The sequence below is a fragment of the Oncorhynchus clarkii genome, chromosome 1, assembly GCF_045791955.1.
Source record: "Oncorhynchus clarkii lewisi isolate Uvic-CL-2024 chromosome 1, UVic_Ocla_1.0, whole genome shotgun sequence".
NCBI classification, from domain to species: Eukaryota; Metazoa; Chordata; class Actinopteri; order Salmoniformes; family Salmonidae; genus Oncorhynchus; species Oncorhynchus clarkii.
Window position 1 is genome coordinate 52827193 of NC_092147.1, and position 22765 is coordinate 52849957.

At 43.0% G+C, this 22765-nt stretch overlaps 1 protein-coding gene across 2 annotated transcripts in view; it reads right to left on the bottom strand.

The window, feature by feature from the left end:
- Positions 1-22765, bottom strand: part of LOC139408830 (activating molecule in BECN1-regulated autophagy protein 1B-like) — a 39043-nt gene that overhangs the window by 13207 nt on the left and 3071 nt on the right. For both annotated transcript variants that reach the window (XM_071153206.1, XM_071153200.1), the window contains exons 2-13: positions 15745-15972; positions 13669-13727; positions 13340-13523; positions 12782-12954; positions 12540-12606; positions 10671-12376; positions 10206-10292; positions 9816-10001; positions 7893-8074; positions 7361-7471; positions 6638-6826; positions 5147-5301 (exon numbers count right to left, since the gene is read on the bottom strand). In XM_071153206.1, coding sequence (XP_071009307.1) covers positions 5147-5301; positions 6638-6826; positions 7361-7471; positions 7893-8074; positions 9816-10001; positions 10206-10292; positions 10671-12376; positions 12540-12606; positions 12782-12954; positions 13340-13523; positions 13669-13727; positions 15745-15879 — 3234 coding nt within the window. In that variant the 5' untranslated portion in view covers positions 15880-15972. The remainder of the gene's footprint in view (positions 1-5146; positions 5302-6637; positions 6827-7360; positions 7472-7892; positions 8075-9815; positions 10002-10205; positions 10293-10670; positions 12377-12539; positions 12607-12781; positions 12955-13339; positions 13524-13668; positions 13728-15744; positions 15973-22765) is intronic.

The window sequence follows — 22765 nt, forward strand, 5'->3', positions numbered from 1 at the left end:
TATTTGTTTCTGGCCATTTTGAGCCTGTTATCAAACCCACAAATGCTAATGCTCCAGACAATCAACTAGTCTAAAGAAGGTCAGTTTTATTGCTTCTTAAATGAGCACAATAGTTTTCAGCTGCGCTAACATAATTGCAAAAGGGTTTTCTAATAATCAATTTGCCTTTTAAAATTATAAACTTGGATTCGCTAACACAACGTGCCATTGGAACACAGGAGTGATGGTTGCTGATAATGGGCCTCTGTACGCCTTTGTAGATATTCAGTTTGATAAAAATCAGCAGGTTCCAGCTACAATAGTCATTTACAACATAACAATGTATTTCTGATCCATTTGATGTTATTTTAAAATGGACAAAAATGTGCTTTTCTTTCAAAAACAATAACATTTCTAAGAGACCCCAAACTTTTGAAAAGTAGTGTATGAGACAGGCAAATACCTTTCACTGAGCTGTGTAAAGATAGACTGACAGGGGTGAGACAATTAATTGTAATTTATCTTAATGTTCTTTTGCTGTTTACAGGTGCACTATACTTCTGACCCAATGCAGCCAGGTCCCATCTACTTTTTAACTCTTGAAAGTGTTGCTTGTTTGGTGTCTGCTGTGAAGGAATACCACAACAAGTGAACTACTTGATTGACGAAGGCGTCATCCAGCAAAAGGCAGCAGCGCAGTCATGTGAAGGACAGCACTGTGATAGGAGTCAACATCCAACAGCTGGTTAAGACTGGAGTATGGTACAGTGCTGGTGGAAAGCTATGATTGGCATCAACACCTGACTCCGTACTTCAGGTCGCTGCCATAGATCAAGCAGTATCAGCACTTCAGGTGAATACCATTTTCATTGCATTGTATGAGGTTTTTCTTCTTATCTAAACTTGGGAGGTGAATTGATGTTGTAATGTCTTCTACATTTCTTTTGTTATTTCCTGTTTTTACAGCTTTGATGCTCTGGAGCCTGGTGTTGTCGCCAAGGCATGTTCAGACTGTAGGGACCAGGTTTCAGCTGCTGTGCAACACTGACATCTTTCCTCCCATAGATGGTCTGCCTGTATAAGCACCACCTGGACTGGACACAGCTAGACAAACTTACTTTGAGAAGATCACAGAGTTTTGCGACGAAGAATGGCTCTCTCCTAACACACTACTACAATTGTTTATTTTATTTTATCCTGCTGCTCAGCCACCTTACCCCTTATTGTAGGCATATACAGTGGGGCAAAAAAGTATTTAGTCAGCCACCAATTGTGCAAGTTCTCCCACTTAAAAAGATGAGAGAGGCCTGTCATTTTCATCATAGGTACACTTCAACTATGACAGACAAAATGAGAAAAAAAATACAGAAAATCACATTGTAGGATTTTTTATTAATTTATTTGCAAATTATGGTGGAAAATAAGTATTTGGACAATAACAAAAGTTTATCTCAATACTTTGTTATATACCCTTTGTTGGCAATGACAGAGGTCAAACGTTTTCTGTAAGTCTTCACAAGGTTTTCACACACTGTTGCTGGTATTTTGGCCCATTCCTCCATGCAAATTCCCTCTAGAGCAGTGATGCTTTGGGGCTGTTGCTGGGCAACACAGACTTTCAACTCCCTCCAAAGATTTTCTATGGGTTTGAGATCTGAAGACTGGCTAGGCCACTCCAGGACCTCGAAATGCTTCTTACGAAGCCACTCCTTCGTTGCCCGGGCGGTGTGTTTGGGATCATTGTCATGCTGAAAGATTCAGCCACGTTTCATCTTCAATGCCCTTGCTGATGGAAGGAGGTTTTCACTCAAAATCTCACGATACATGGCCCCATTCATTCTTTCCTTTACACGGATCAGTCGTTCTGGTCCCTTTGCAGAAAAACAGCCCCAAAGCATGATGTTTCCACCCCCATGCTTCACAGTAGGTATGGTGTTCTTTGGATGCAACTCAGCATTCTTTGTCCTCCAAACACAACGAGTAGAGTTTTTACCAAAAATGTATATTTTGGTTTCATCTGACCATATGACATTCTCCCAATCTTATTCTGTATCATCCAAATGCTCTCTAGCAAACTTCAGATGGGCCTGGACATGTACTGGCTTAAGCAGGGGGACACGTCTGGCACTGCAGGATTTGAGTCCCTGGCGGCGTAGTTTGTTACTGAAGGTAGGCTTTGTTACTTTGGTCCCAGCTCTCTGCAGGTCATTCACTAGGTCCCCCTGTGTGGTTCTGGGATTTTTGCTCACTGTTCTTGTGATCATTTTGACCCCACGGGGTGAGATCTTGCGTGGAGCCCCAGATCGAGGTAGATTATCAGTGGTCTTGTATGTCTTCCATTTCTTAATAATTGCTCCCACAGTTGATTTCTTCAAACCAAGCTGCTTACCTATTGCAGATTCAGTCTTCCCAGCCTGGTGTCCTTTGACAGCTCTTTGGTCTTGGCCATAGTGGAGTTTGGAGTGTGACTGTTTGAGGTTGTGGACAGGTGTCTTTTATACTGATAACAAGTTCAAACAGGTGCCATTAATACAGGTAACGAGTGGAGGACAGAGGAGCCTCTTAAAGAAGAAGTTACAGGTCTGTGAGAGCCAGAAATCTTGCTTGTTTGTAGGTGAACAAATACTTATTTTCCACCATAATTTGCAAATAAATTCATTAAAAACCCTACAATGTGATTTTCTGGCTTTTTTTTCTCATTTTGTCTGTCATAGTTGAAGTGTACCTATGATTAAAATTACAGGCCTCTCTCATTTTTTTAAGTGGGAGAACTTGCACAATTGGTGGCTGACTAAATACTTTTTTGCCCCACTGTAACTACCTTTCACTGATATCGTTATTGATATTGTTCTTCTACATACTGTATATTATTTGATTTATATTGACACTATCTATTACTGATATCGATACTATTCAAGTTACCATTTGACTGTACCATTTACACCATCTGTAAAGACCCATCTACTTAGCGAGATGTGGCCAGTTGTGTCAAGTACTTAAGTAAAAATATTTTCAAGTACTACTTAAGCATTTTTTTGGAGGTATCTGTACTTTACTATTTATATATTTGGCAACTTTTACTTCACTACATTTCGAAATAAAATAATGTACTTTTTAGTCCATACATTTTCCCTGACAACCAAAAGTACTCATTACATTTTGACAGGAAAATTGTCCAATTCACACACTTATCAAGAGAACATCCCTGGTCATCCCTACTGCATCTGATCTGCATCACAAAACACAAATGCTTCGTTCGTAAATTGTCTGAGTGTTGGAGTGTGCCCCTGGCTATCCGTCAATAAAAAATTTAATTGTGCCGTCTGGTTTGCTAATATACGGAATTTGAAATGATTTATACTTTTACTTTTGATACTTAACTACATTTTAGCAATTCCATTTACTTTTGATACATACGTATTTTTAAAACCAAAAACTTTGACTTTTACTCAAGTAGTATTTTACTGGGTGACTTTTATTTTTACTTCAGTCATTTTCTATTATGGTATCTTTACAATTTAGTACTTTTTCCACCAGATGTGGCTGGGGATTATAGCATTTCTTTCACATGACCAATCAATTTAGACAAGTGTGTCTGGGTAAGCGTCATCTTATATTTCTAAAATATTTTTTATCTGAACACTTTCTGTTTACCTGGAATTTTCCCTTATTGTAGGCTACTACTTTTAATCTGTACTATACTACTCACTGTTTAGCACATGACCTCACATGTGAATCCTTAAAGAGATGGATGGGGCTGGGTGGGTGTGAACAATGCTGCATGGGTGTTGACAAAGGAGTGCTCTCCAGTAGGTACCAAAATATTCAAAGGCACTTTTCTCAAAAATTAGTTTACAAGTTTAGCAACTTTCAAATAATAATTTATTTCCCAGTGTTCCTCAAATGCAGTGTAAGATATACCATTTTGTAGCTCTGAGTCTTTACTTTTATACATGTAAAAATGTTGCTAGATAAGACCGATTTGAGCCAGTTGGTCACAAATGAGTAGAATTGATTGAAATAACCTTTAAACTTAAATTGGCATCCAAAACAGCAATTATCCAAGAAATATGTTTCAAATGTATATACTACCTTGTGAAACATCATGAGAATGGCTGCAAGTGTTTAGATAAGCATGAGATTCCCTTTTTTCATCCTATTTATTGAATATCGGAAAAATTATCGGCCAATACAAATATAGAATTTAAAAGATCAACATCGGCCAATAATATAAGTCAACCGATATATCGGTCAGGATCTACAGTACCAGTCAAAAGTTTGGACACATGTACTCATTCAAGGGTTTTTCTTAATTTGTACTATTTTCTACATTGTAGAATAATAGTAAAGACATCAAAACTATGAAATAACACATGGAATCATGTAGTATCCCAAAAAGTGTTAAACAAATCAAAATATATTTAATATTTAAGATTCTTCAAAGTAGCCACCCTTTGCCTCGATGACATCTTTACATGCTGACCCAAACCAGACGCGCACGCGTGCCTGAGTGCGCCATCGCGCCACTAAGTGTGCCATCGCATGTTGATTTTGTACCCTCACACTCTCTCACATTCTCTCAACCACGCATTCTCTCAACCAGCCTCACCTGGAATGCTTTTCCAACAGTCTTGAAGGAGTTCCCACAGATGTTGAGCACTCGTTGGCTGAATAATTCCTTATGTGTTATTTCATAGTTTTGATGTCTTCACTATTATTATACAATGTAGAAAATAGTAAAACATGAAGAAAAACCCTTGAATGAGTAGGTGAGTCCAAACATTTGACTGGTACTGTATATATTCCATGAGCCTTCTTATATTTCCTTGATATATGACACTTCAAAATATGACACTTCACACACTGTGTGTGTTTTTTCTCATTCATGAATGTGTTATTCAATGCGTTTCTATAGTAGTAAAGGCCAAACTCAATATTTCATCACATTTTTTATTTTTCTTGGACACCTATATGGATCCTAAAATGCAAAATCAAATAGCCAAATGATCCATGGTATGACCATCTTAAACCCCCCCTACTTATCCTACTATGTTCTCCCTCATTGTTGACCTCCACACCCACACACTACTGACATAGGTTAACAGCAACATGTAACCAGGGTCATGTTCACTATGGAATACAACAGAAACAAAAAGATTTTTCTCACCCTGATGGAGGTCTCGCCGCCGTGGGGCTGCTGCAGCCGGAACACTTGCGCCACCATGTGGTCAGTCGAGGGATGTAGCAGGATCCTGCGAGATGCTAGGCCCACCATCACGTAGCAGCCCATGGGAGACAGGCTCACCGAGATGGCATTGGGACCTGAGGGAGAAGAAAGACAAACTGACAAGGTTGGTAAGATTCTTCTAGGTTAATATTGTAGTATAGTTTAGGTTCACTAAAAAGAATATCCTCTTTTGTGCACTCATTTATTAGATTCAATGTTTTATACTCAACAAAAATATAAACGTTCCATGTTTCATGAGTTGAAATAAAAGTGTTTCATAAGCACAAAAAGCTTATTTCTCCAACATTTTGTGCACAAATTTGTTTACATCCCTGCTAGTGAGCATTTCTCCTTTGCCAAGATAATCCATCCACCTTGCAGGTGTGGCATATAAAGTAGCTGATTCAACAGCATGATCATTACACAGGTGTACCTTGTGCTGGGGGCAATTAAAGGCCACTAAAATGTGCAGTTTTGTCCCACAACACAATGCAACAGATGTCTCACGTTTGGAGGGAGCGTGCAATTGGCATGCTGACTGCAGGAATGTCCACCAGACCTGTTGCCAGAGAATTGAATGTTAATTTCTCTACCATAAGCCGCCTCCAATGTTGTTTTAGAGAATTTGGTAGTACGTCCAACCGGCCTCACAGCCATAGACCACATGTAACCACGCCAGCCCAGGACCTACACATCCGGCTTCTTCACCTGCAGGATCATCTGAGACCAGCCACCCAGACAGCTGATGAAACTGAGGGTTATTTATTTCTTTAATAAAGACGTTGTGAAGGGAAAACCAAATTCTGATTGACTGGGCCTGGCTCCCAAGTGGGTGGGTCACCCATGGCTGTGCCCCTTCCCAGTCATGTGAAGTCCATAGATTAGGGCCTAATGAATTTATTTACATTGACTGATTTCCTTATATGAACTGTAACTCAGTAAAATCATTGATATTGTTGCACGTTGCATTTATATTTTTGTTCAGTATAGATTCTCTAGTTCAGTGTCGCAAACCTCTCCTCAAGTACCCCCAGACGTTCCACGCATTTGTCGTATTCCAGAACTAGCAAACCTGATTCAACTAATGAGGTGATTAGTTGAACAATGGAATCAGGTCTGCCATCACTGGAATACCTGGAATACGTGGATTGGCCGGGGGTACTTGAAGAAAAGGTTTGGGAAAGACTGCTATAGTTCTATCCTGGAGGTCAAGTCCATGACGGCAATACTTTCTAAATAATATATAGCAATAATATCCCATTTAGCAAACTCTTTTATCCAAAGTGACTTTTATCCATGCATGCATACATTATTTAAGTACAGATAAATTGATCCCACTGGAAACCAACCGGGAATCAAACCCACTATCCTGGCGTTGCAAGTACCATGCTCTACCAATTAAGCTACAGAGGACCACGTGATATGACTTACCAAATCTCTTGGTGTAGAGCATCTCCCCCAGGTTGTGAGGGGCCAGGGAGTACACAGCCAGGATGCCCTCGTCAGGGAAGCCCCGCTGGCTGCTAGGTATGAACACGGCCAGGAGCAGCCCGTCCGCTGAGATGTCACAACTGGCGTCGTTGTATATCTTACAGTTTGGCACCAGCACATTCACAGAGGCTGGAGGGGTGTGGAATACACTCAAGCACGCAGGCACAAACAGGATGTCAATACTACAGTTTAATTTTGCACACACACATGCATACACACTTTGTTATTCTATCTTTGTGGGGACCTAAAATGTATTTCCATTCAAAATCATATTTTCCCTAACCCAAACCCTAACCCCTCACCCTAATGCCGACCCTAATTTTAACCTTAACCGTAAACCTAACTCCTAAGCTGAAAATAGCTTTTGTCCTCATGGGGACGTGGGAGATGTCCCCACGACGGCAAATTGTCCTGGTTTTACTATTCTTGTGGGGACCTAAAATGCCCAGAAATCCCCACAAGAATAGGATAACACACACGTCAATACTACGCAATTAGGGCAAGAAAACAAGCTGGGGCTTGTTTAGGAGAATGTAACGTTACAGAATGTTTAGAGAAGTGCATTGTGTAGAACAGATACGACTGCCTGTCAGATGGAATATGGAATCATGGCATCTTGATTCATTCTATTTCTACCTGCAACATTCTGAACATTTCACATACCGTTGCTGATCTCAGGCAGGTCGAATTTGGTGAAGTCCCACCACTGCAGCCGGTAGGTGGTGTTGGCTATGTTACTAGCCACCGCCGACTGGCCGTCCCCGATGGAGGCACCTGAGAGACAGGAGAAAAACATTTTGGTCAGTGGAAAAGAGCATTGGAAGTGAAGTAGGAAAAGGACTGGCTACCATTATTGCAGACAGCAGAAATGAACACAATCAAATGGATAACATTGAGATGTATGAGAGCAGTCAACAAGTCAGTTGTTGCACTTGTTGCACACTTAAACTGTACTGCGCTAGCTTGGATATCCTCTTCTACACCTTTCAGAATGGTTCCACCAACTATAAAGGATGGGTAATCAGGCCAGTGAAATACAGCTCAGCTTGACACAGTATTGGTTTAAGGGTTTTACAGTGCACTTGTCTTATAGACCACTATAATAATGATGACATGAGTACAGGACAATTGGATCACTTCAAACCACATGCTCTATAAGCAGAGTGCACTTTAGTGGGACAATCTTGGTTATTACCTGCTAAGACCCTGTTGACAGAGGAGTGAGTGGCAAGGCCAGGCTGTCCCCTCTCGTGGAAGATCCCAGCGTAGGGCAGATACTCAGGCAACAGGAACCGCCGGGGAACGAAGCGCCCCAGCGAAGGAGCAGACATCCTGGCGTTGCGCGGTGTTCTGTGCCTCGTCCTGTCGCCGTTATCACTGTTAAACACACCCACAGTTATTGGGAAAACAGAGGCTATTGGGAGACTTGTGGTGAAGCTAAGGGTTCAAAGTAGGATCATTGAACTCTGATTTCAAGACTAGTCCACCTCCCACACCATCGGTTGTGTAGATCCAGCTATATGCCTCAACCAAAATGAATAGAATAGATAAGCAACATAAATCTGGACAGTATATGGTTCTTATCTTTTCCAACAAGATGGCCTGGGACATCTACTTAACCCATTGTATCTCCTCCTCCACTTATTTCAACAGAAGACAACTTTGAGGTCTGAAAACAACTGGCATACTTTGATTGAAGAGGGTAATATCCCTTTAAAAAAGGTGGAATCCTTATTTTCTACATCCATATTTGGACCTATAAATTAATTATATATATTAATTATATATACATCGATTATTAAAGAATATAATATATATAACCTCATGAGCTTAGTTCGATTGTCATACCCCATCAGAACCCAAAATATAAGCGTGTTTAACTCCAATGTTTCCAACATGAACTCATCCATTGACTTTTTGTTGACATTTAAAACATAGAAAACAGATGCGACAATTGCCTGCTATGGTGCAGTCTTGTGTCGATAAAAACAGCTGGATGTAAGGACATTATAACTAAACAATAAAACGTATGTTTCCATTATTGTTTCCATGATCCATTTAGGCAAATTGTGCATTTATAAAATTGGCGACAGCCTGCATGCACTACCACCAATCTGTCCTTACATCCATATCTCTATCTCTGAATTTGAAAGTGGTAACATTTCTCCAGCTCCATCCCTCAGTTATTTACCAAAACAGAGGCGGCGTGACCGCTTTTTTACTGTTTCAATTAAGGATTATAGCTTTAAGGGGCCGGGGCCCGGTTTCCCATCATTAGAACCTTCATAGAAGCATCGTTAAATCTCTGGAGCGGTTTCCCAAAACCATCATTATTAACCTTGCACCTGAAAACGCTCATAATCTAACGCCTGCCTCAGACCACTCGTAGAACAGCTAAGTGCATCGTTAGATACTGTTTTGCCCTTCCACGTTACTTTCTACACACAAGATCTCTGCTGAACATAGAAACACACGGTTCATCCTTCTCTCTGAGACCGCCGATAACTTCAGAACAAAGTTGACTACAAATACAAAGTTGCAATTTCTACCAACAACCAATGTATAAAAAGATGCTTCAAAATGAAAACCGAGATAACAGAAATAAAATATAAACAGTAGGCCATAGACCTATTTCAATCATATTGAAATACATTTCATGTTCAATCAATTTAGTTATATTATAATACTTGTTATTGTCTGTAATTTGTCTCAATATAGTTCATGTCTAGCCTAACATGTGTGCAATGATGTGCCAAATCTGTGATTTAGTGAATTATTATCGGGCAAGCCTTAGAATAAGCCACCTCAATATTCACGGCCATAGGTGATAATATTTTTCTTGGAGCTGATCATCAGTATTGTGGAATAATTATAATGTTAAGGTAAGATTTAAATGGAGAAAGCTGATCCGAGAGCAGCACTCCCTTTCTTTCGACCCTGTCAATATTGACACATGCCTCAATGACGCACTTAGCAAACGTTTTCTCTGCTTGGTGTTTTGGGAAACGCAATTTACATCTTGGGCGGTTGTAGGAAAGATGCATCGTTAAAACACATGTAAGACTAAGTTCAATCACTATCAGGCAACCAGACCCAGGATGGGTTGCCGCCAACTCACTCTAGCTCCTCAAACTCCACGTCGCTGTTCTCAATGGTGGCCGAGGGGTTGCCGGCAGGGCTGTCCGACGAGGAGGAGAGTGTCCTCAGCCGGTTCTGCTGGTAGCGCAGCGAGCGCTGGCGAATACTATCCCGCCTTGACAGGTACTGAATCATCCTCTGGGCATAGTACGCAGCCGGGGACAACCTGACGAAAAAATAACCGCAGATAGAAGGGATCAATGGGAGATTACAGCTGTAGGGTTCATAGTAGGCTTGCAAAATTCCAGAAACTTTACCCAAATTTTCAGGTTGTTAACACACCTGGAAACTTAAGGATCTTTTCAACCTTACTCAATGGGTTTTGTCCTATCAAAGATGATACCATTTTAATTGGGGTTAAGATTGGTACCTGGCGGGGTCTGGGTAGATAGGGTGGTCTCGGGATCCTCCCATGTCGTAGCGGGAGAGAGAGAGGAGGGAGGACTCCAACAGCCTTCTGTGAATAAACCCACCAAGCAATGGATCAGCAATTAATCTCCTCTGCAAAGGGAGTGTATTTGGTTTATACAAATACAACTATTTGGACAATATAAGTCTATCACGGAAATACTGCGTAAAGCAGACCAGTAGTCACTTGCTGTAATGTTATCATGCCAGAGTGGATCACTAGATAAAGTGAGACAAGTGGTGTTCAGTAGATACCAAACTGAAGAAAACAGTCCGAAACAGAGTGGTACAATATGAGCTCATTCAATAAGAAATGCTCATTTTCATTTTCAAAATATTTTGCTGCGGTGTGCCCTACTAAACAGAACCCTGGTCTGAGTGAAAAACAACACCGCAGAGACTACCAAGGCCTTTCTCATTACTCTACCTTCTCAGAGAGTCCTCATCCGGGTTATCCACAGGCATTTCCTGGCTTAAGGCCTCTGACGGTGCGTCGGTGGAGCGGCTGGAGGCGGCCTGGCGATAGACGCGCTCCCACTGGCCTGTCTCCTGGTTGAACACCAGGCCCACTGTCTGCTCCCCGGGCTGGGCAGAGGACGACGCAATGGTGGGGAAGGGCATGGCCGCAACGTGAGGGCCTGGGGAGGGCTGTAGCTCGCTGGGCTCAGGGGGTTGGGCTACCCTCCTCTCCCTCTCTTGGGGATGGGGGTGTGGATCCCGGCTCTGTGACGATGCATGGGGCTCCTCATAGGCAGGGCTGGGGGGCTGCCGCCAGGGAGAGCTGGGGCCCTCCTGCGTGGAGACAGCGGAGGTGGAGGACGCTGGGCTGGTGCGCTCCCAGCGTTGGGAGTCGTGGTTGAAGGTGAGCAGGTTGTGGCAGGCCCGGCAGCGGTTCAGGTGGCCCCGGGAGGAGTGGGCGGCGCTAGAGAAGGGAGGGGGGTTGTTCTCGGTAGGGACAGGTGGGGGTGGCTGGGGCTGGTAGTGGGAGGACACGGAGGGCCCAGGTCTCTCTGGGTCTATGTTGTTGTTGAGCAGCTCCTGCATCTGCTCCTGGCCGCCCTCCCCTCCCCCGACATCCATGCTGGCGGCCCCCAGCGGCAACTCCAGGTCCTGCATGCGATCGAACTCCATGAAGTAGCGGCTAAGATTGCACTGGAGCACATTGCGGAACGAGGCCGGGTTGCTGCGCGTGCCATCCCAGAAAGGGTGGTGCCCACTGCTGGAGCCCACCCCTCCTCCACCACCACTTCCTCCTCTCTGATTGGCCACAGGGCTGGGGCCAAGTTCGGCGCCCGGCTGCGGGGGGAAGCCTCGTCCCTCGGTGGCAGAGGTGTAGACGGGGGACTGGGAGGAGCCGTCTTGCTGCCGCAGCACTGACAGCAGGCTGACAGAAGATGAGCTGGTCCGGGGGGGCAGCATCCCACCCCCAACACCACCCATACCCCCTCCACTGCTCCCTCCACTTCCGGCCCCACTCTCTGAGCTTCTCATGTTTAGCAGGCTGCGTGTCCAGTCAGGTCCGGGCAGAGGGCGGGATGAGGGTTGGTGTTGGTGGTTGGCGGGCGGGGCCAACAGCTGCTGGCTCAGGGGCTGGCTGGCCACGTGGGTGGTAGGCACGGCGCGGTGCAGGGAGCTGCCGGCACTGTAGTAGACTGTAGTGAAGGCCGAGGGCCGCTGCTGGGCTCCAGTGTGCTCTGAAGGCTGCCGGGGCTCCGTACGGGCCGAAAAGGTGGAAGCGTGGGGGGCTGGCTGAGAGGCCACCTGGGGAAGCTCGGGGTGGACAACAGGCCTGGAGGTGGAGGGGCCCTCCCCCAGAGAGGGGCTGCGGTTGGCCATGCAGCGGCTGCAGAGGCACACCATGCCCAGGTGCTGGGTGCAACCTGGGTAGGGCAGTCCACGGTCCTGCGAGGCTGGGTACTGGCCCAAAGGCATGCTGGGAGGCTCACCGCTGCCCTCCCCGCCAGGGCGGGAAGCATCCCCCCCAGCCTGCGCCCCCGACGAGCGTGATGACAGGATGTGCAGGAAGTTGTGGAGAATTGGCGTGCGGCGTACAGGCTGGGAGGGCAGGAAGGAGCGCTGGCGGAAGTGGGGCATCTCCACACTGTCCATGGGGACCTCGGACTCATCATCATTCTACAGAACATATTAGGGTACAGTCATGTTGAATGTTTAAGGGTATTAGGGTACAGCCATGTTTTTAAGGCTTTGAGCAGATTCTTTCATTTCTAGACAGAAAACAATGTGCCTTATTCCCAACTCAGCATGACGTTCAGGCACTAAGCGACGAATGACTCACCTGCTGGTTGGAGGGGTTCACAATAGCCGTCAGAAGATTGTGCCCCAAAGGATCAAACCTCACCAACCTGAGAGAGATGGAGCAAACCATACAACATGTTCACTACACTGGGGGTTGTTGCATGTGAATGGAACATAAATGTTTAGACATTTTGTACATATTTAATATCCATCTTCCTGAAATATGTCACACAGAATGAAATAGAACACAATATAAATAATTGTGCCTAAATGGTGTCCCACCTGACTCTTTCAGTCTCACTGCCGGTTTTGACCACGGCGAAGGGCTCGGGCCGACTCCAGTCCCAGAAGTGTAGCTCATTGTTGGTGGCGATAAGGAGGAGCTGGGCGGTGGGGTGGAAGGTAAGCGAGGCAATGGCAACGTTGCTCTCTGTGAACCAGCTCTCACTGCCGCCCTGCAGAAACAAACACAAGAAGGGGGTTTAATAGAGAAAGAAACAAGAACGGTACGGCAATGCTGGATAGAAAACATTTGCCTGATGTTTACGGAATGCGGACTGCTGTGATCAGGGTTTATCAACTAGGCAACCAATAGCAACACATTGAATATGGAAAAGTTTCCTTATGACGCCTGGAGCCGCCACAAACCAGTCGGACAAAGGCGAGTTCCCTGGGGTACACCTCAACATTTACTTCTGTCGAGACTGTGCTGTGTATGGGAGTCTTACAACCTAACATAACAATAAAATATACCAATACAACTTAGCAAGCAGGGACCTGAAACTTGTCCTATTCATCTTAATAGGGGTCTGTCTGTGTTTTAGAAAAGGCACCACTTACATGCAGGTCCCAGATGCGGACCTCTCCGTCAAGGCACCCGGAGGCCACCAGGCCGGGGATGGTGGGGTGAAAGGTCACACACCAGGGTGTGCGGCGGTGGCCCACGAGCGAATGCAGGCACTTTCCAGTCTTCACCTCCGTGATGTAGATGTTGTGGTTGACGTGAGTGGAAGCCATGAGGGTCCTATCAGAGTGGATAGAAGAGGGGGAGAGAGAAAACAGGTGCATGGAGTGAATGGTACTGCTGCTGTTATAATGTTAAAGGAAGCCCCGCCTCTCAAATGCGCTCATGAATCGATTCATGCAGCTGGGTCAGTTGAGTTCCTTACCGGTCTGGGCTGAAGGCCAACAGGAACGTGGAGCGAGGGCTATCTGGCAGCTCTACTTTCTGTGTGAGGCAACAAACATCACTTAACGCCAGAGCCTTACATGGAGGTAGCACATTGATTATTAAAAGCACAAAATGACAAACACAAAATAGACAGGTTTTTTAAACTTATGACTTGATTCAAGTCGAATTGTGATGCATTAACTTCATATTATTAGGGATTTTGAAGAACAGCCCCCAAATAGACTGAAGATGATAAAGATAAGCACAGGACATTGTTTCCATGGTGACGAGTTACATCAATTGTATAATGCACTCCAGATCAAAACGCCTACTGCAGCAAGTGGGCAGCAAGAGATGGATCGCCTACTACTATTCCATATCTGTTGAAACTAGGGCTGGGCGGTATACCGTATTTTATGATATACCGGTAATGATGCAGTGACCGGTTTGGGTTTTTCTTTACCGGTATTTGAATGTTTGGTTTGTTAAATGTGATACGCCATGTGTAATGTACATTTTTATAGTTTACTTCGCTACTTGAGTCATCCACACAGACCTAGAAACGCCCCCTGTCATTCAATGAGCGCATTTGATGTTCCTCAACCATGAGACACTTGTGTTCAGTCTGCATGGTCAATGCAGCACATGCAACAATGTTGATGACAACAATGCTGTTTTCACTTAGCTTCTTAATAGAACTCTACTAGTGTTCTATAATGACTCTATTAGTTTGTGCTTCTTACATCAGCAAACAGCTAGTTTGTCATTTCTTAGCAAGTTGCCCTGAATCTTGTGAGACGCTAATTGTTAGCTAGCTAGCTAATACAGCCTGATAACACCAGTGATGGTGTAGACCTAAATCAGCATGTTGTTTGTGCAACAGTATCTTCTAAGTCAAAGAGGAATATGCAAAGCAAGAATATGTTAGCTACATAAGTAGCCCTAGGAAACACTTATCAACACTTTGTTCCTACCTTGTCACAATAACTCCCATGCATTTATTTTAGTTGTCATCTCAAACAACACTGTATTCAAAGTGACCACTATTATATTCAAAATATAGAATTAGAATAGTCATTCTATTTCCATCATTCCAACAGTTTTGCTCTAATCCGCAAGTCAAATCACAATTGCAACATTTGGTTAAAAATAAGTCCTAGATTATTTGCTCATATCGTGCAGCTACGTGGCAGTGTGGAAATGATCTCAATTGAGCAGTGGTGTAAAGTACTTAAGTAGTACTTGAAAGTATTTTTGAGGGGTATCTGTACTTTACTTCAATATTTTTTTTATTTTTGACAACTTTTACTTCACTACATTCCTAGAGAAAATACTGTACTGTTTACTCCATGCATTTTCCCTGACACCTAAAAGTACTCGTTACATTTTGAATGCTAAGCAGGACAGGAAATTGCTCCAATTCGCTCACTTGTCAAGAGAACATCCCTGGTCATCTACTGCCTCTGATCTGGAGGACTCACTAAACACAAATGCTTTGTTTGTAAATTATGTCTGAGTGTTGGAGTGTGCCCCTGGCTATAGATAAATAAATTAATAAAAACAAGAAAATGGTGCCATCTGGTTTGCTTAATATAAGGAATTTAAAAATTATTTATACTTTTACTTTTGATACTTAAGTACATTTTACCAATTACATTTACTTTTGATAATTAAGTATATTTAAAACCAAATACTTTTAGATTTTACTCAAGAAATATTTTACTGGGTGACTCACTTTTACTGGAGTAATTTTATATTAACGTATCTTTACTTTTACTCAAGTATGACAATTGGGTACTTTTTCCACCACTGTAATTGAGTGCAGGAAAGGCAGAAATGATAAAAGTGCTGAAATTTGTTTTGGTTGAAGTTGAATTGAACAGTATAAAACAATCAGAATGGAGAAGTCACTTAGAATGTGTGTGAGTTGCCACCCTAGGATCACTCACTACTCATAAAGCAAATGTAGAACTTTTATTATTCAAAAACCTTTTAAAAATACCATCATTACCGTCCAATTTAGCAGTTTTGACTTCTCTCTTTACTGGGATAATGGGTCGTCTTTGGCTGTTACCTGACTCTGCCATTTCATCCAGCGGACCTTCTCCTCCACCATCTGCTGCAGGAGGCGCTGGGAGCCAAAGGCCTGCGAGCCGCGCTCCCGGGTGGACAGGATCCGTACAGAGTTCCTTTGATGACGAGAGGCCATGGTTCTCCTCCTGTACAGGCCGGGGCCACACCACTGCTCTCTGCCTGCTCTAGGGAGAGTCACTTCTGCTGCTGCTAGCTCGCCATGCAGAGGCTGGGGAGGGAAGAGAGTGCCAAGAAGGAGATCGTAGTTAGTTGTTGTGGTGGGGTAGGCATAGGTTTTACACAGGGAAAGAGAAGGAAAAAAAAGGGTTGCCTAGTAGTTTACTTTATTGAAAAGTAACAGAAAATGAGAGTTTGACAGAGGACCACATTGAAGATCATGAGGGTGTGTGCTGTGTGATGTGAGGGGGCAGTTCTAGGCCTGAACTTTATTAGTAGCATGATTGGCGAAGATAGCCCATTATGTAAACTGGCAGCTAGAGGCAGCATTCCCCAATGAGTGCATTGGAACTATTTAGGAGATCAGTACTAAAATATTCTGTGTCCTTAAATAAAAACATGCAAGTTTGCAGCTCTCTGGCTAGTATACACATGCAGCCAAAGCTAAAACCTCACATCTGGAAGGTTGCCTAAACGGTGCGCTGTTTTAAAATTTTGTCATGTTTTGGTTCCAAATTGGCAAAACACCACTGCCAATGCAAAACAGTACAGCTTTAGCACTCCCTTAACCCATAAGAGTCTAAGCCCCATCTAAGCCGGGGGATGGGGTACTACTAAGCTATATGGAAATGTTTTAGGAATGTCACAGCAAGGATAATCTTGCTATTTGAATTTTAAGACCCCTTGAAGTATCAAAAAAACATGAAAAAATATTTGATGAATAATTATTTTTGCCTTACCGCTGTTAGCCCATTCAAACAAATTAAATTGTTCCACTACATGGAATAACATAGTCCCAAAATAAAAATACAATACTGGGGCAGCAGGGTAGCCTAGTGGTTAGCGTTGGGCTAGTAACCGGAAGGTTGCAAGTTCAAATCCCCAAGCTGACAAAGTACAAATCTGTCATTCTGCCCCTGAACAGGCAGTTAACCCACTGTTCCTAGGCCGTCATTGTAAATAAGAGTTTGTTCTTAACTGACTTGCCTGGTTAAATAAAGGTAAAATAAAAAAAAATAAACAAAGGAAGTTTGTTCTGAAGTGTTTATCCTATATCTGAGAGATGCAGTTGAAGTCGGAAGTTTACATACACCGAGGTTGGAGTCATTAAAACTTGTTAAAACAGATTATTTCACTTATAATTCACGGTTCCAGTGGGTCAGAAGTTTACATACACTAAGTTGACCATTGTGCCATTAAACAGCTTGGAAAATTCCAGAAAATGATGTCATGGAAGCTTCTGGTAGCCTAATTGACATCATTTGAGTCAATTGGAGGTGTACCTGTGGATGTATTTCAAGGCCTACCTTCAAACTCTGTGCCTCTTTGCATGACATCAAGGGAAAATCAAAAGAAATCAGCCAAGACTTCAGAAAACAATAGTACGCAAGTATAAACACCATGGGACCACGCAGTCGTCATACCGCTCAGGAAGGAGACGTTTTCTGTTTCCTAGAGATGAACGTACTTTGGTGAGAAAAGTGTAAATCAATCCCAGAACAACAGCAAATGACCTTGTGAAGATGCTGGAGGAAACAGGTACAAAAGTATCTATATCCACAGTAAAACAAGTCGACATAACCTGAAAGGCCGCTCAGCAAGGAAGAAGCCACTGCTCCAAAACAGCCATAGAAAAGACAGACTACAGTGTGCAACTGCACATGGGGACAAAGATCGTACTTTTTGGAGAAATGTCCTCTGGTCTGATGAAACAAAAATAGAACTGTTTGGCCATAATGACCATCATTATGTTTGGAGGAAAAAGGGGGAGGCTTGCAAGCTGAAGAACAAAATCCCAACCGTGAAGCACGGGGGTGGCAGCATCATGTTGTGGAGGTGCTTTGCTGCAGGAGGGACTGGTGCACTTCACAAAATACATGGTATCATGAGAGGAAAATGATGTGGATATATTGAAGCAACATCTCAAGACATCAGTCAGGAAGTTAAAGCTTGGTCGCAAATGGGTCTTCCAAAAGGACAATGACCGCAAGCATACTTCCAAAGTTGTGGCAAAACGGCTTAAGGACAACAAAGTCAAGGTATTTGAGTGGCCATCACAAAGCCCTGACCTCAATCCTATGGAAAATGTGTGGGCAGAATTGAAAAGGCGTGTGCAAGCAAGGAGGCCTACAAACCTGACTCAGTTACACCAGCTCTGTCAGAAGGAATGGGCAAAAATGTACCCAACTTGTTGTGGGAAGCTGGTGGAAGGCTACCCAAAACATTTTACCCAAGTTAAACAATGTAAAGGCAATGCTACCAAGTACTAATTGAGTGTATGTAAACTTATGACCCACTGGGAATGTGGTGAAAGAAATAAAAGCTAATTCTCTCTATTATTCTGACATTTCCCATTCTTAAAATAAAGTGGTGATCCTAACTGACCTAAGAAAGGGAATTTTTACTGGGATTATTATTAATGTCAGAAATTGTGAAAAACTGAGTTTAAATGTATTTGGCTAAGGTGTATGTAAACTTACGACCTCAACTGTATAAGAACGTTTTTTTTTTTTAAACACCTTATTTTGGGCACTAAACAGTCTCCATATATACAGTGGGGCAAAAAAGTATTTAGTCAGCCACCAATTGTGCAAGTTCTCCCACTTAAAAAGATGAGAGAGGCCTGTAATTTTCATCATAGGTACACTTCAACTAAGACAGACAAAATGAGTGAAAAGAATCCAGAAAATCACATTGTAAGATTTTTAATGAATTTATTTGCAAATTATGGTGGAAAATAAGTATTTGGTCAATAACAAAAGTTTATCTCGATACTTTGTTATATACCCTTTGTTGGCAATGACAGAGGTCAAACGTTTTCTGTAAGTCTTCACAAGGTTTTCACACAATGTTGCTGGTATTTTGGCCCATTCCTCCATGCAGATCTCATCTAGAGCAGTGATGTTTTGGGGCTGTTGCTGGGCAACACAGACTTTCAACTCCCTCCACAGATTTTCTATGGGGTTGAGAACTGGAGACTGGCTAGGCCACTCCAGGACCTTGAAATGCTTCTTACGAAGCCACTCCTTCGTTGCCCGGGCGGTGTGTTTGGGATCATTGTCATGCTGAAAGACCCAGCGACGTTTCATCTCCAATGCCCTTGCTGATGGAAGGAGTTTTTCACTCAAAATCTCACGATACATGGCCCCATTCATTCTTTCCTTTACATGGATCAGTCGTCCTGGTCCCTTTGCAGAAAAACAGCCCCAAAGCATGATGTTTCCACCCCCATGCTTCACAGTAGGTATGGTGTTCTTTGGATGCAACTCAGCATTCTTTGTCCTCCAAACACAACGAGTAGAGTTTTTACCAAAAAGTTATATTTTGGTTTCATCTGACCATATGACATTCTCCCAATCTTCTTCTGGATCATCCAAATGCTCTCTAGCAAACTTTAGACTGGCCTGGACATGTACTGGCTTAAGCAGGGGGACACGTCTGGCACTGCAGGATTTGAGTCCCTGGCGGCGTAGTGTTGTGGTAGGCTTTGTTACTTTGGTCCCAGCTCTCTGCAGGTCATTCACTAGGTCCCCCCGTGTGGTTCTGGGATTTTTGCTCACGGTTCTTGTGACCATTTGGACCCCACGGGGTGAGATCTTGCATGGAGCCCCAGATTGAGGGAGATTATCAGTGGTCTTGTATGTCTTCTCATTTCCTAATAATTGCTCCCACAATTGCAGATGATTCAGTCTTCCCAGCCTGGTGTCCTTTGACAGCTCTTTGGTCTTGGCCATAGTGGAGTTTGGAGTGTGGCTGTTTGAGGTTGTGGACAGGTGTCTTTTATACTGATAACAAGTTCAAACAGGTGCCATTAATACAGGTAACAAGTGGAGGACAGGGGAGCCTCTTAAAGAAGAAGTTACAGGTCTGTGAGAGCCAGAAATCTTGCTTGTTTGTAGGTGACCAAATACTTATTTTCCACCATCATCACTTCTCATTTTGTCTGTCATAGTTGAAGTGTACCTATGATGAAAATTACAGGCCTCTCATCTTTTTAAGTGGGAGAACTTGCACAATTGGTGGCTGACTAAATAATTTTTTGCCCCACTGTACCTCCATTCATTTTGTTCAACTGGTACCGCGGGACCTTCATTCGAGTCTTGTGAGGCCCGTGGGCGTCCTAGAGAAAAACATGTACGTGTTCGGGAGAGTCTCACCTTTACACAGAGGGGTCATATTAGGGTGTAGCCCAAAATGTTCAGACGCTACGGACAGAAGTTGGCAGATCGGCTGTACAAACTTCAGACGAGTCCCAAGATGCTTGTGGGGTCATGGAGCAAAACGGAGAACACCACTGTGTTTGTGAGAGTCATCTTTCCATAGAAGGGTCATAGTTTGTAGGCCAAACTATTCGGACGCTAAAGAGGATTTTGTGAGAAGACCGATTTTCGGGATGTCTCATGGTCTGACAAACACCACTCTAGCTCTGTCATCGCAAATACAGAAGTGTTACATAGGCGGACGCAGTGGATTGAGACGCATCCAATGCCACAAAAAAAACAGATCTCTCTAGCTTAAAATGAAGGATTTTTAAGGAATATTTTATTATTATGCTAATTCGATTTCCGGGTGGGCGTGGACATCAACCTTAGGGTTGAAGCCCCAAGGCATTTTAAACAAGGGGAACATTTTTCCAACACTGGGGCGGGAGATTTTCCTATAAACAAAGATGACCAACACAAGAGAGTCCGATTGGGAATACACAATCCTTGGCAGGCAGCGCAACATTAGTTTAAAACCATGACCGGTGGGCCTAATTGGAATTCCAAGTAAGACAGACATCCAAATCGGGTCCAAACACAGATCATTGTGCTATGGAATATTGTATTCCAGGACTCCAAAAAGTGCAGTTTCATCAACTTTCTCTGTGGTTAGACTGATGTAAATTACAATCCAAGATGGAACAACTGGGGTTGTATTTGAAGGGCCAGTGATATATGTATTTGTGCCGAGTATGAGTCTATGGTGCTGAGTCTCAAAAACAGACTTTGAAGAGTCTGGTGATTTCTCAAAGTGCACACCATATGTTGTTTAAAAAGCAACCCGAATACACAACACCACTTGCACTACAAACTGTGTGTCCATGTACTTGGTAAAGTTCATGATGCCCAGTACCAGTGGAAGCAAAATAGCCCCATAACATCAAAGATCCACCCCTATATTTTACAGTAGGTGGTTGCTGGAGTTTCGAAAACAGGGGTGCTGTTTACCTTGACATGTTTTCGTATTACTTGTTAAACAATATCTTTGTCTGTCCAATTGTGTTACTATAAAACAATATACACTGAACAAAAATATAAACACAGCAAGTGCTGGTTCCATTTTTCATGAGCTGAAATAAAAGATCCCAGAGATTTTTCATACGCACAAAAAGCTTATATCTCTCAAATGTTGTGCACAAGTTTGTTTACATCCTTTGTCAAGATAATACATCCACCTGACAGGTGTGGCATATCAAGAAGCTGATTAAACAGCATGATCATTACACAGGTGCATCTTGTGCTGGGGAAAAATAAAAGGCCACTAAAATGTGCAGTTTTGTCACGTAACACAATGCCACAGATGTCAAGTTTGAGGGGGCATGCAATTGACATGCTGACTGAAGTAATGTCCACCAGAGATTTTTCAAAAGAACTGAATGTAAATTTCTCTACCATAAGCCACCTCAAACTTCTTTTAGAGAATTTGGCAGTACGTCCAACCGGCCTCACAACCGCAGACCATGCCAACCCAGGACCTCTACATCCGGCTTCTTCACCTGTGGGGGGGGGGGGGGGGGGGGGAGTATTTCTGTCTGTAATAAATCCCTTTTTTGGCTGGGCTTGGCTCCCAAGTGCCTGGACCTATGCCCTCCCAGGCCCGCCCATGGCTTCACCCCTGCCCGGTCATGTGATATCCATAGATTAGGGTCTAATTAATTTATTTCAATTGACCGATTTCTTTACATTAACTGTAACTCAGAAAAATCTTGAAATTGTTGCGTTTTTGTTTAGTATAACGTCACCAATTTCTTTTAACATACAATATAGTTCCGTATTTAAATTATTAATGTTATAGTATTTTTTGCTCAATTTTATCAAGGGTGGGAAAAATGAGGTGACTGTACATGATAAATATGTACAATATTGGAAAGTATTTTCAGTGTTGGATTTCAAAACCATCTGCATGTGCATTAGTAACCAAAACACTAATATGAAAAATATTTCTGGCGAATCAAACGGGAGGATTAAAAAAACAAAACAAACATGTACTTTGATAAGAGATCAAGTTGATCTGTAGCTTATATGGATCGTGAGCTATTGAAAATTATAGACCCACCACAGTATATATTCATGCAAAATCAGTTCAATAAAAAATTGCATTTCTAATGGGCGTACCTATGGGCGGGGAAGGTCAGAAACCCAACATCAAGTGGTTTTAGGTGTATATGTCAATTGTACTGGAAGCTATTTAAAATTTGATCTGTACGTGAATTAACCCTTTACACTTGTGAGTGAGTGAGGGAAATACTGTAAATGAAGAGGACTTGTATTTTGAAAGATGAGATGTTGAGGATTATAATAAATACCGCTTTGATGTTATACAAGCAAGCCAAACACCTGGGAATCCAAATGTGCACTTCACATTCCCATATCATAAAACATGTCATAAACGGTGTGAACATTTATGATCACTATGTTTGATGATTTGTAACAAGATGACAGATAACAGATTGTGATTTATAATGGGCCGTTGGATTATGTAAACAACAACAGTAATTGTGTAATTGCGGGGATTCAGGTTTGTGTTCCAAATGAAACTACAAGTGTGCTTGCTCTAGTTCCTCAGTGGCACATCTAGGAAAA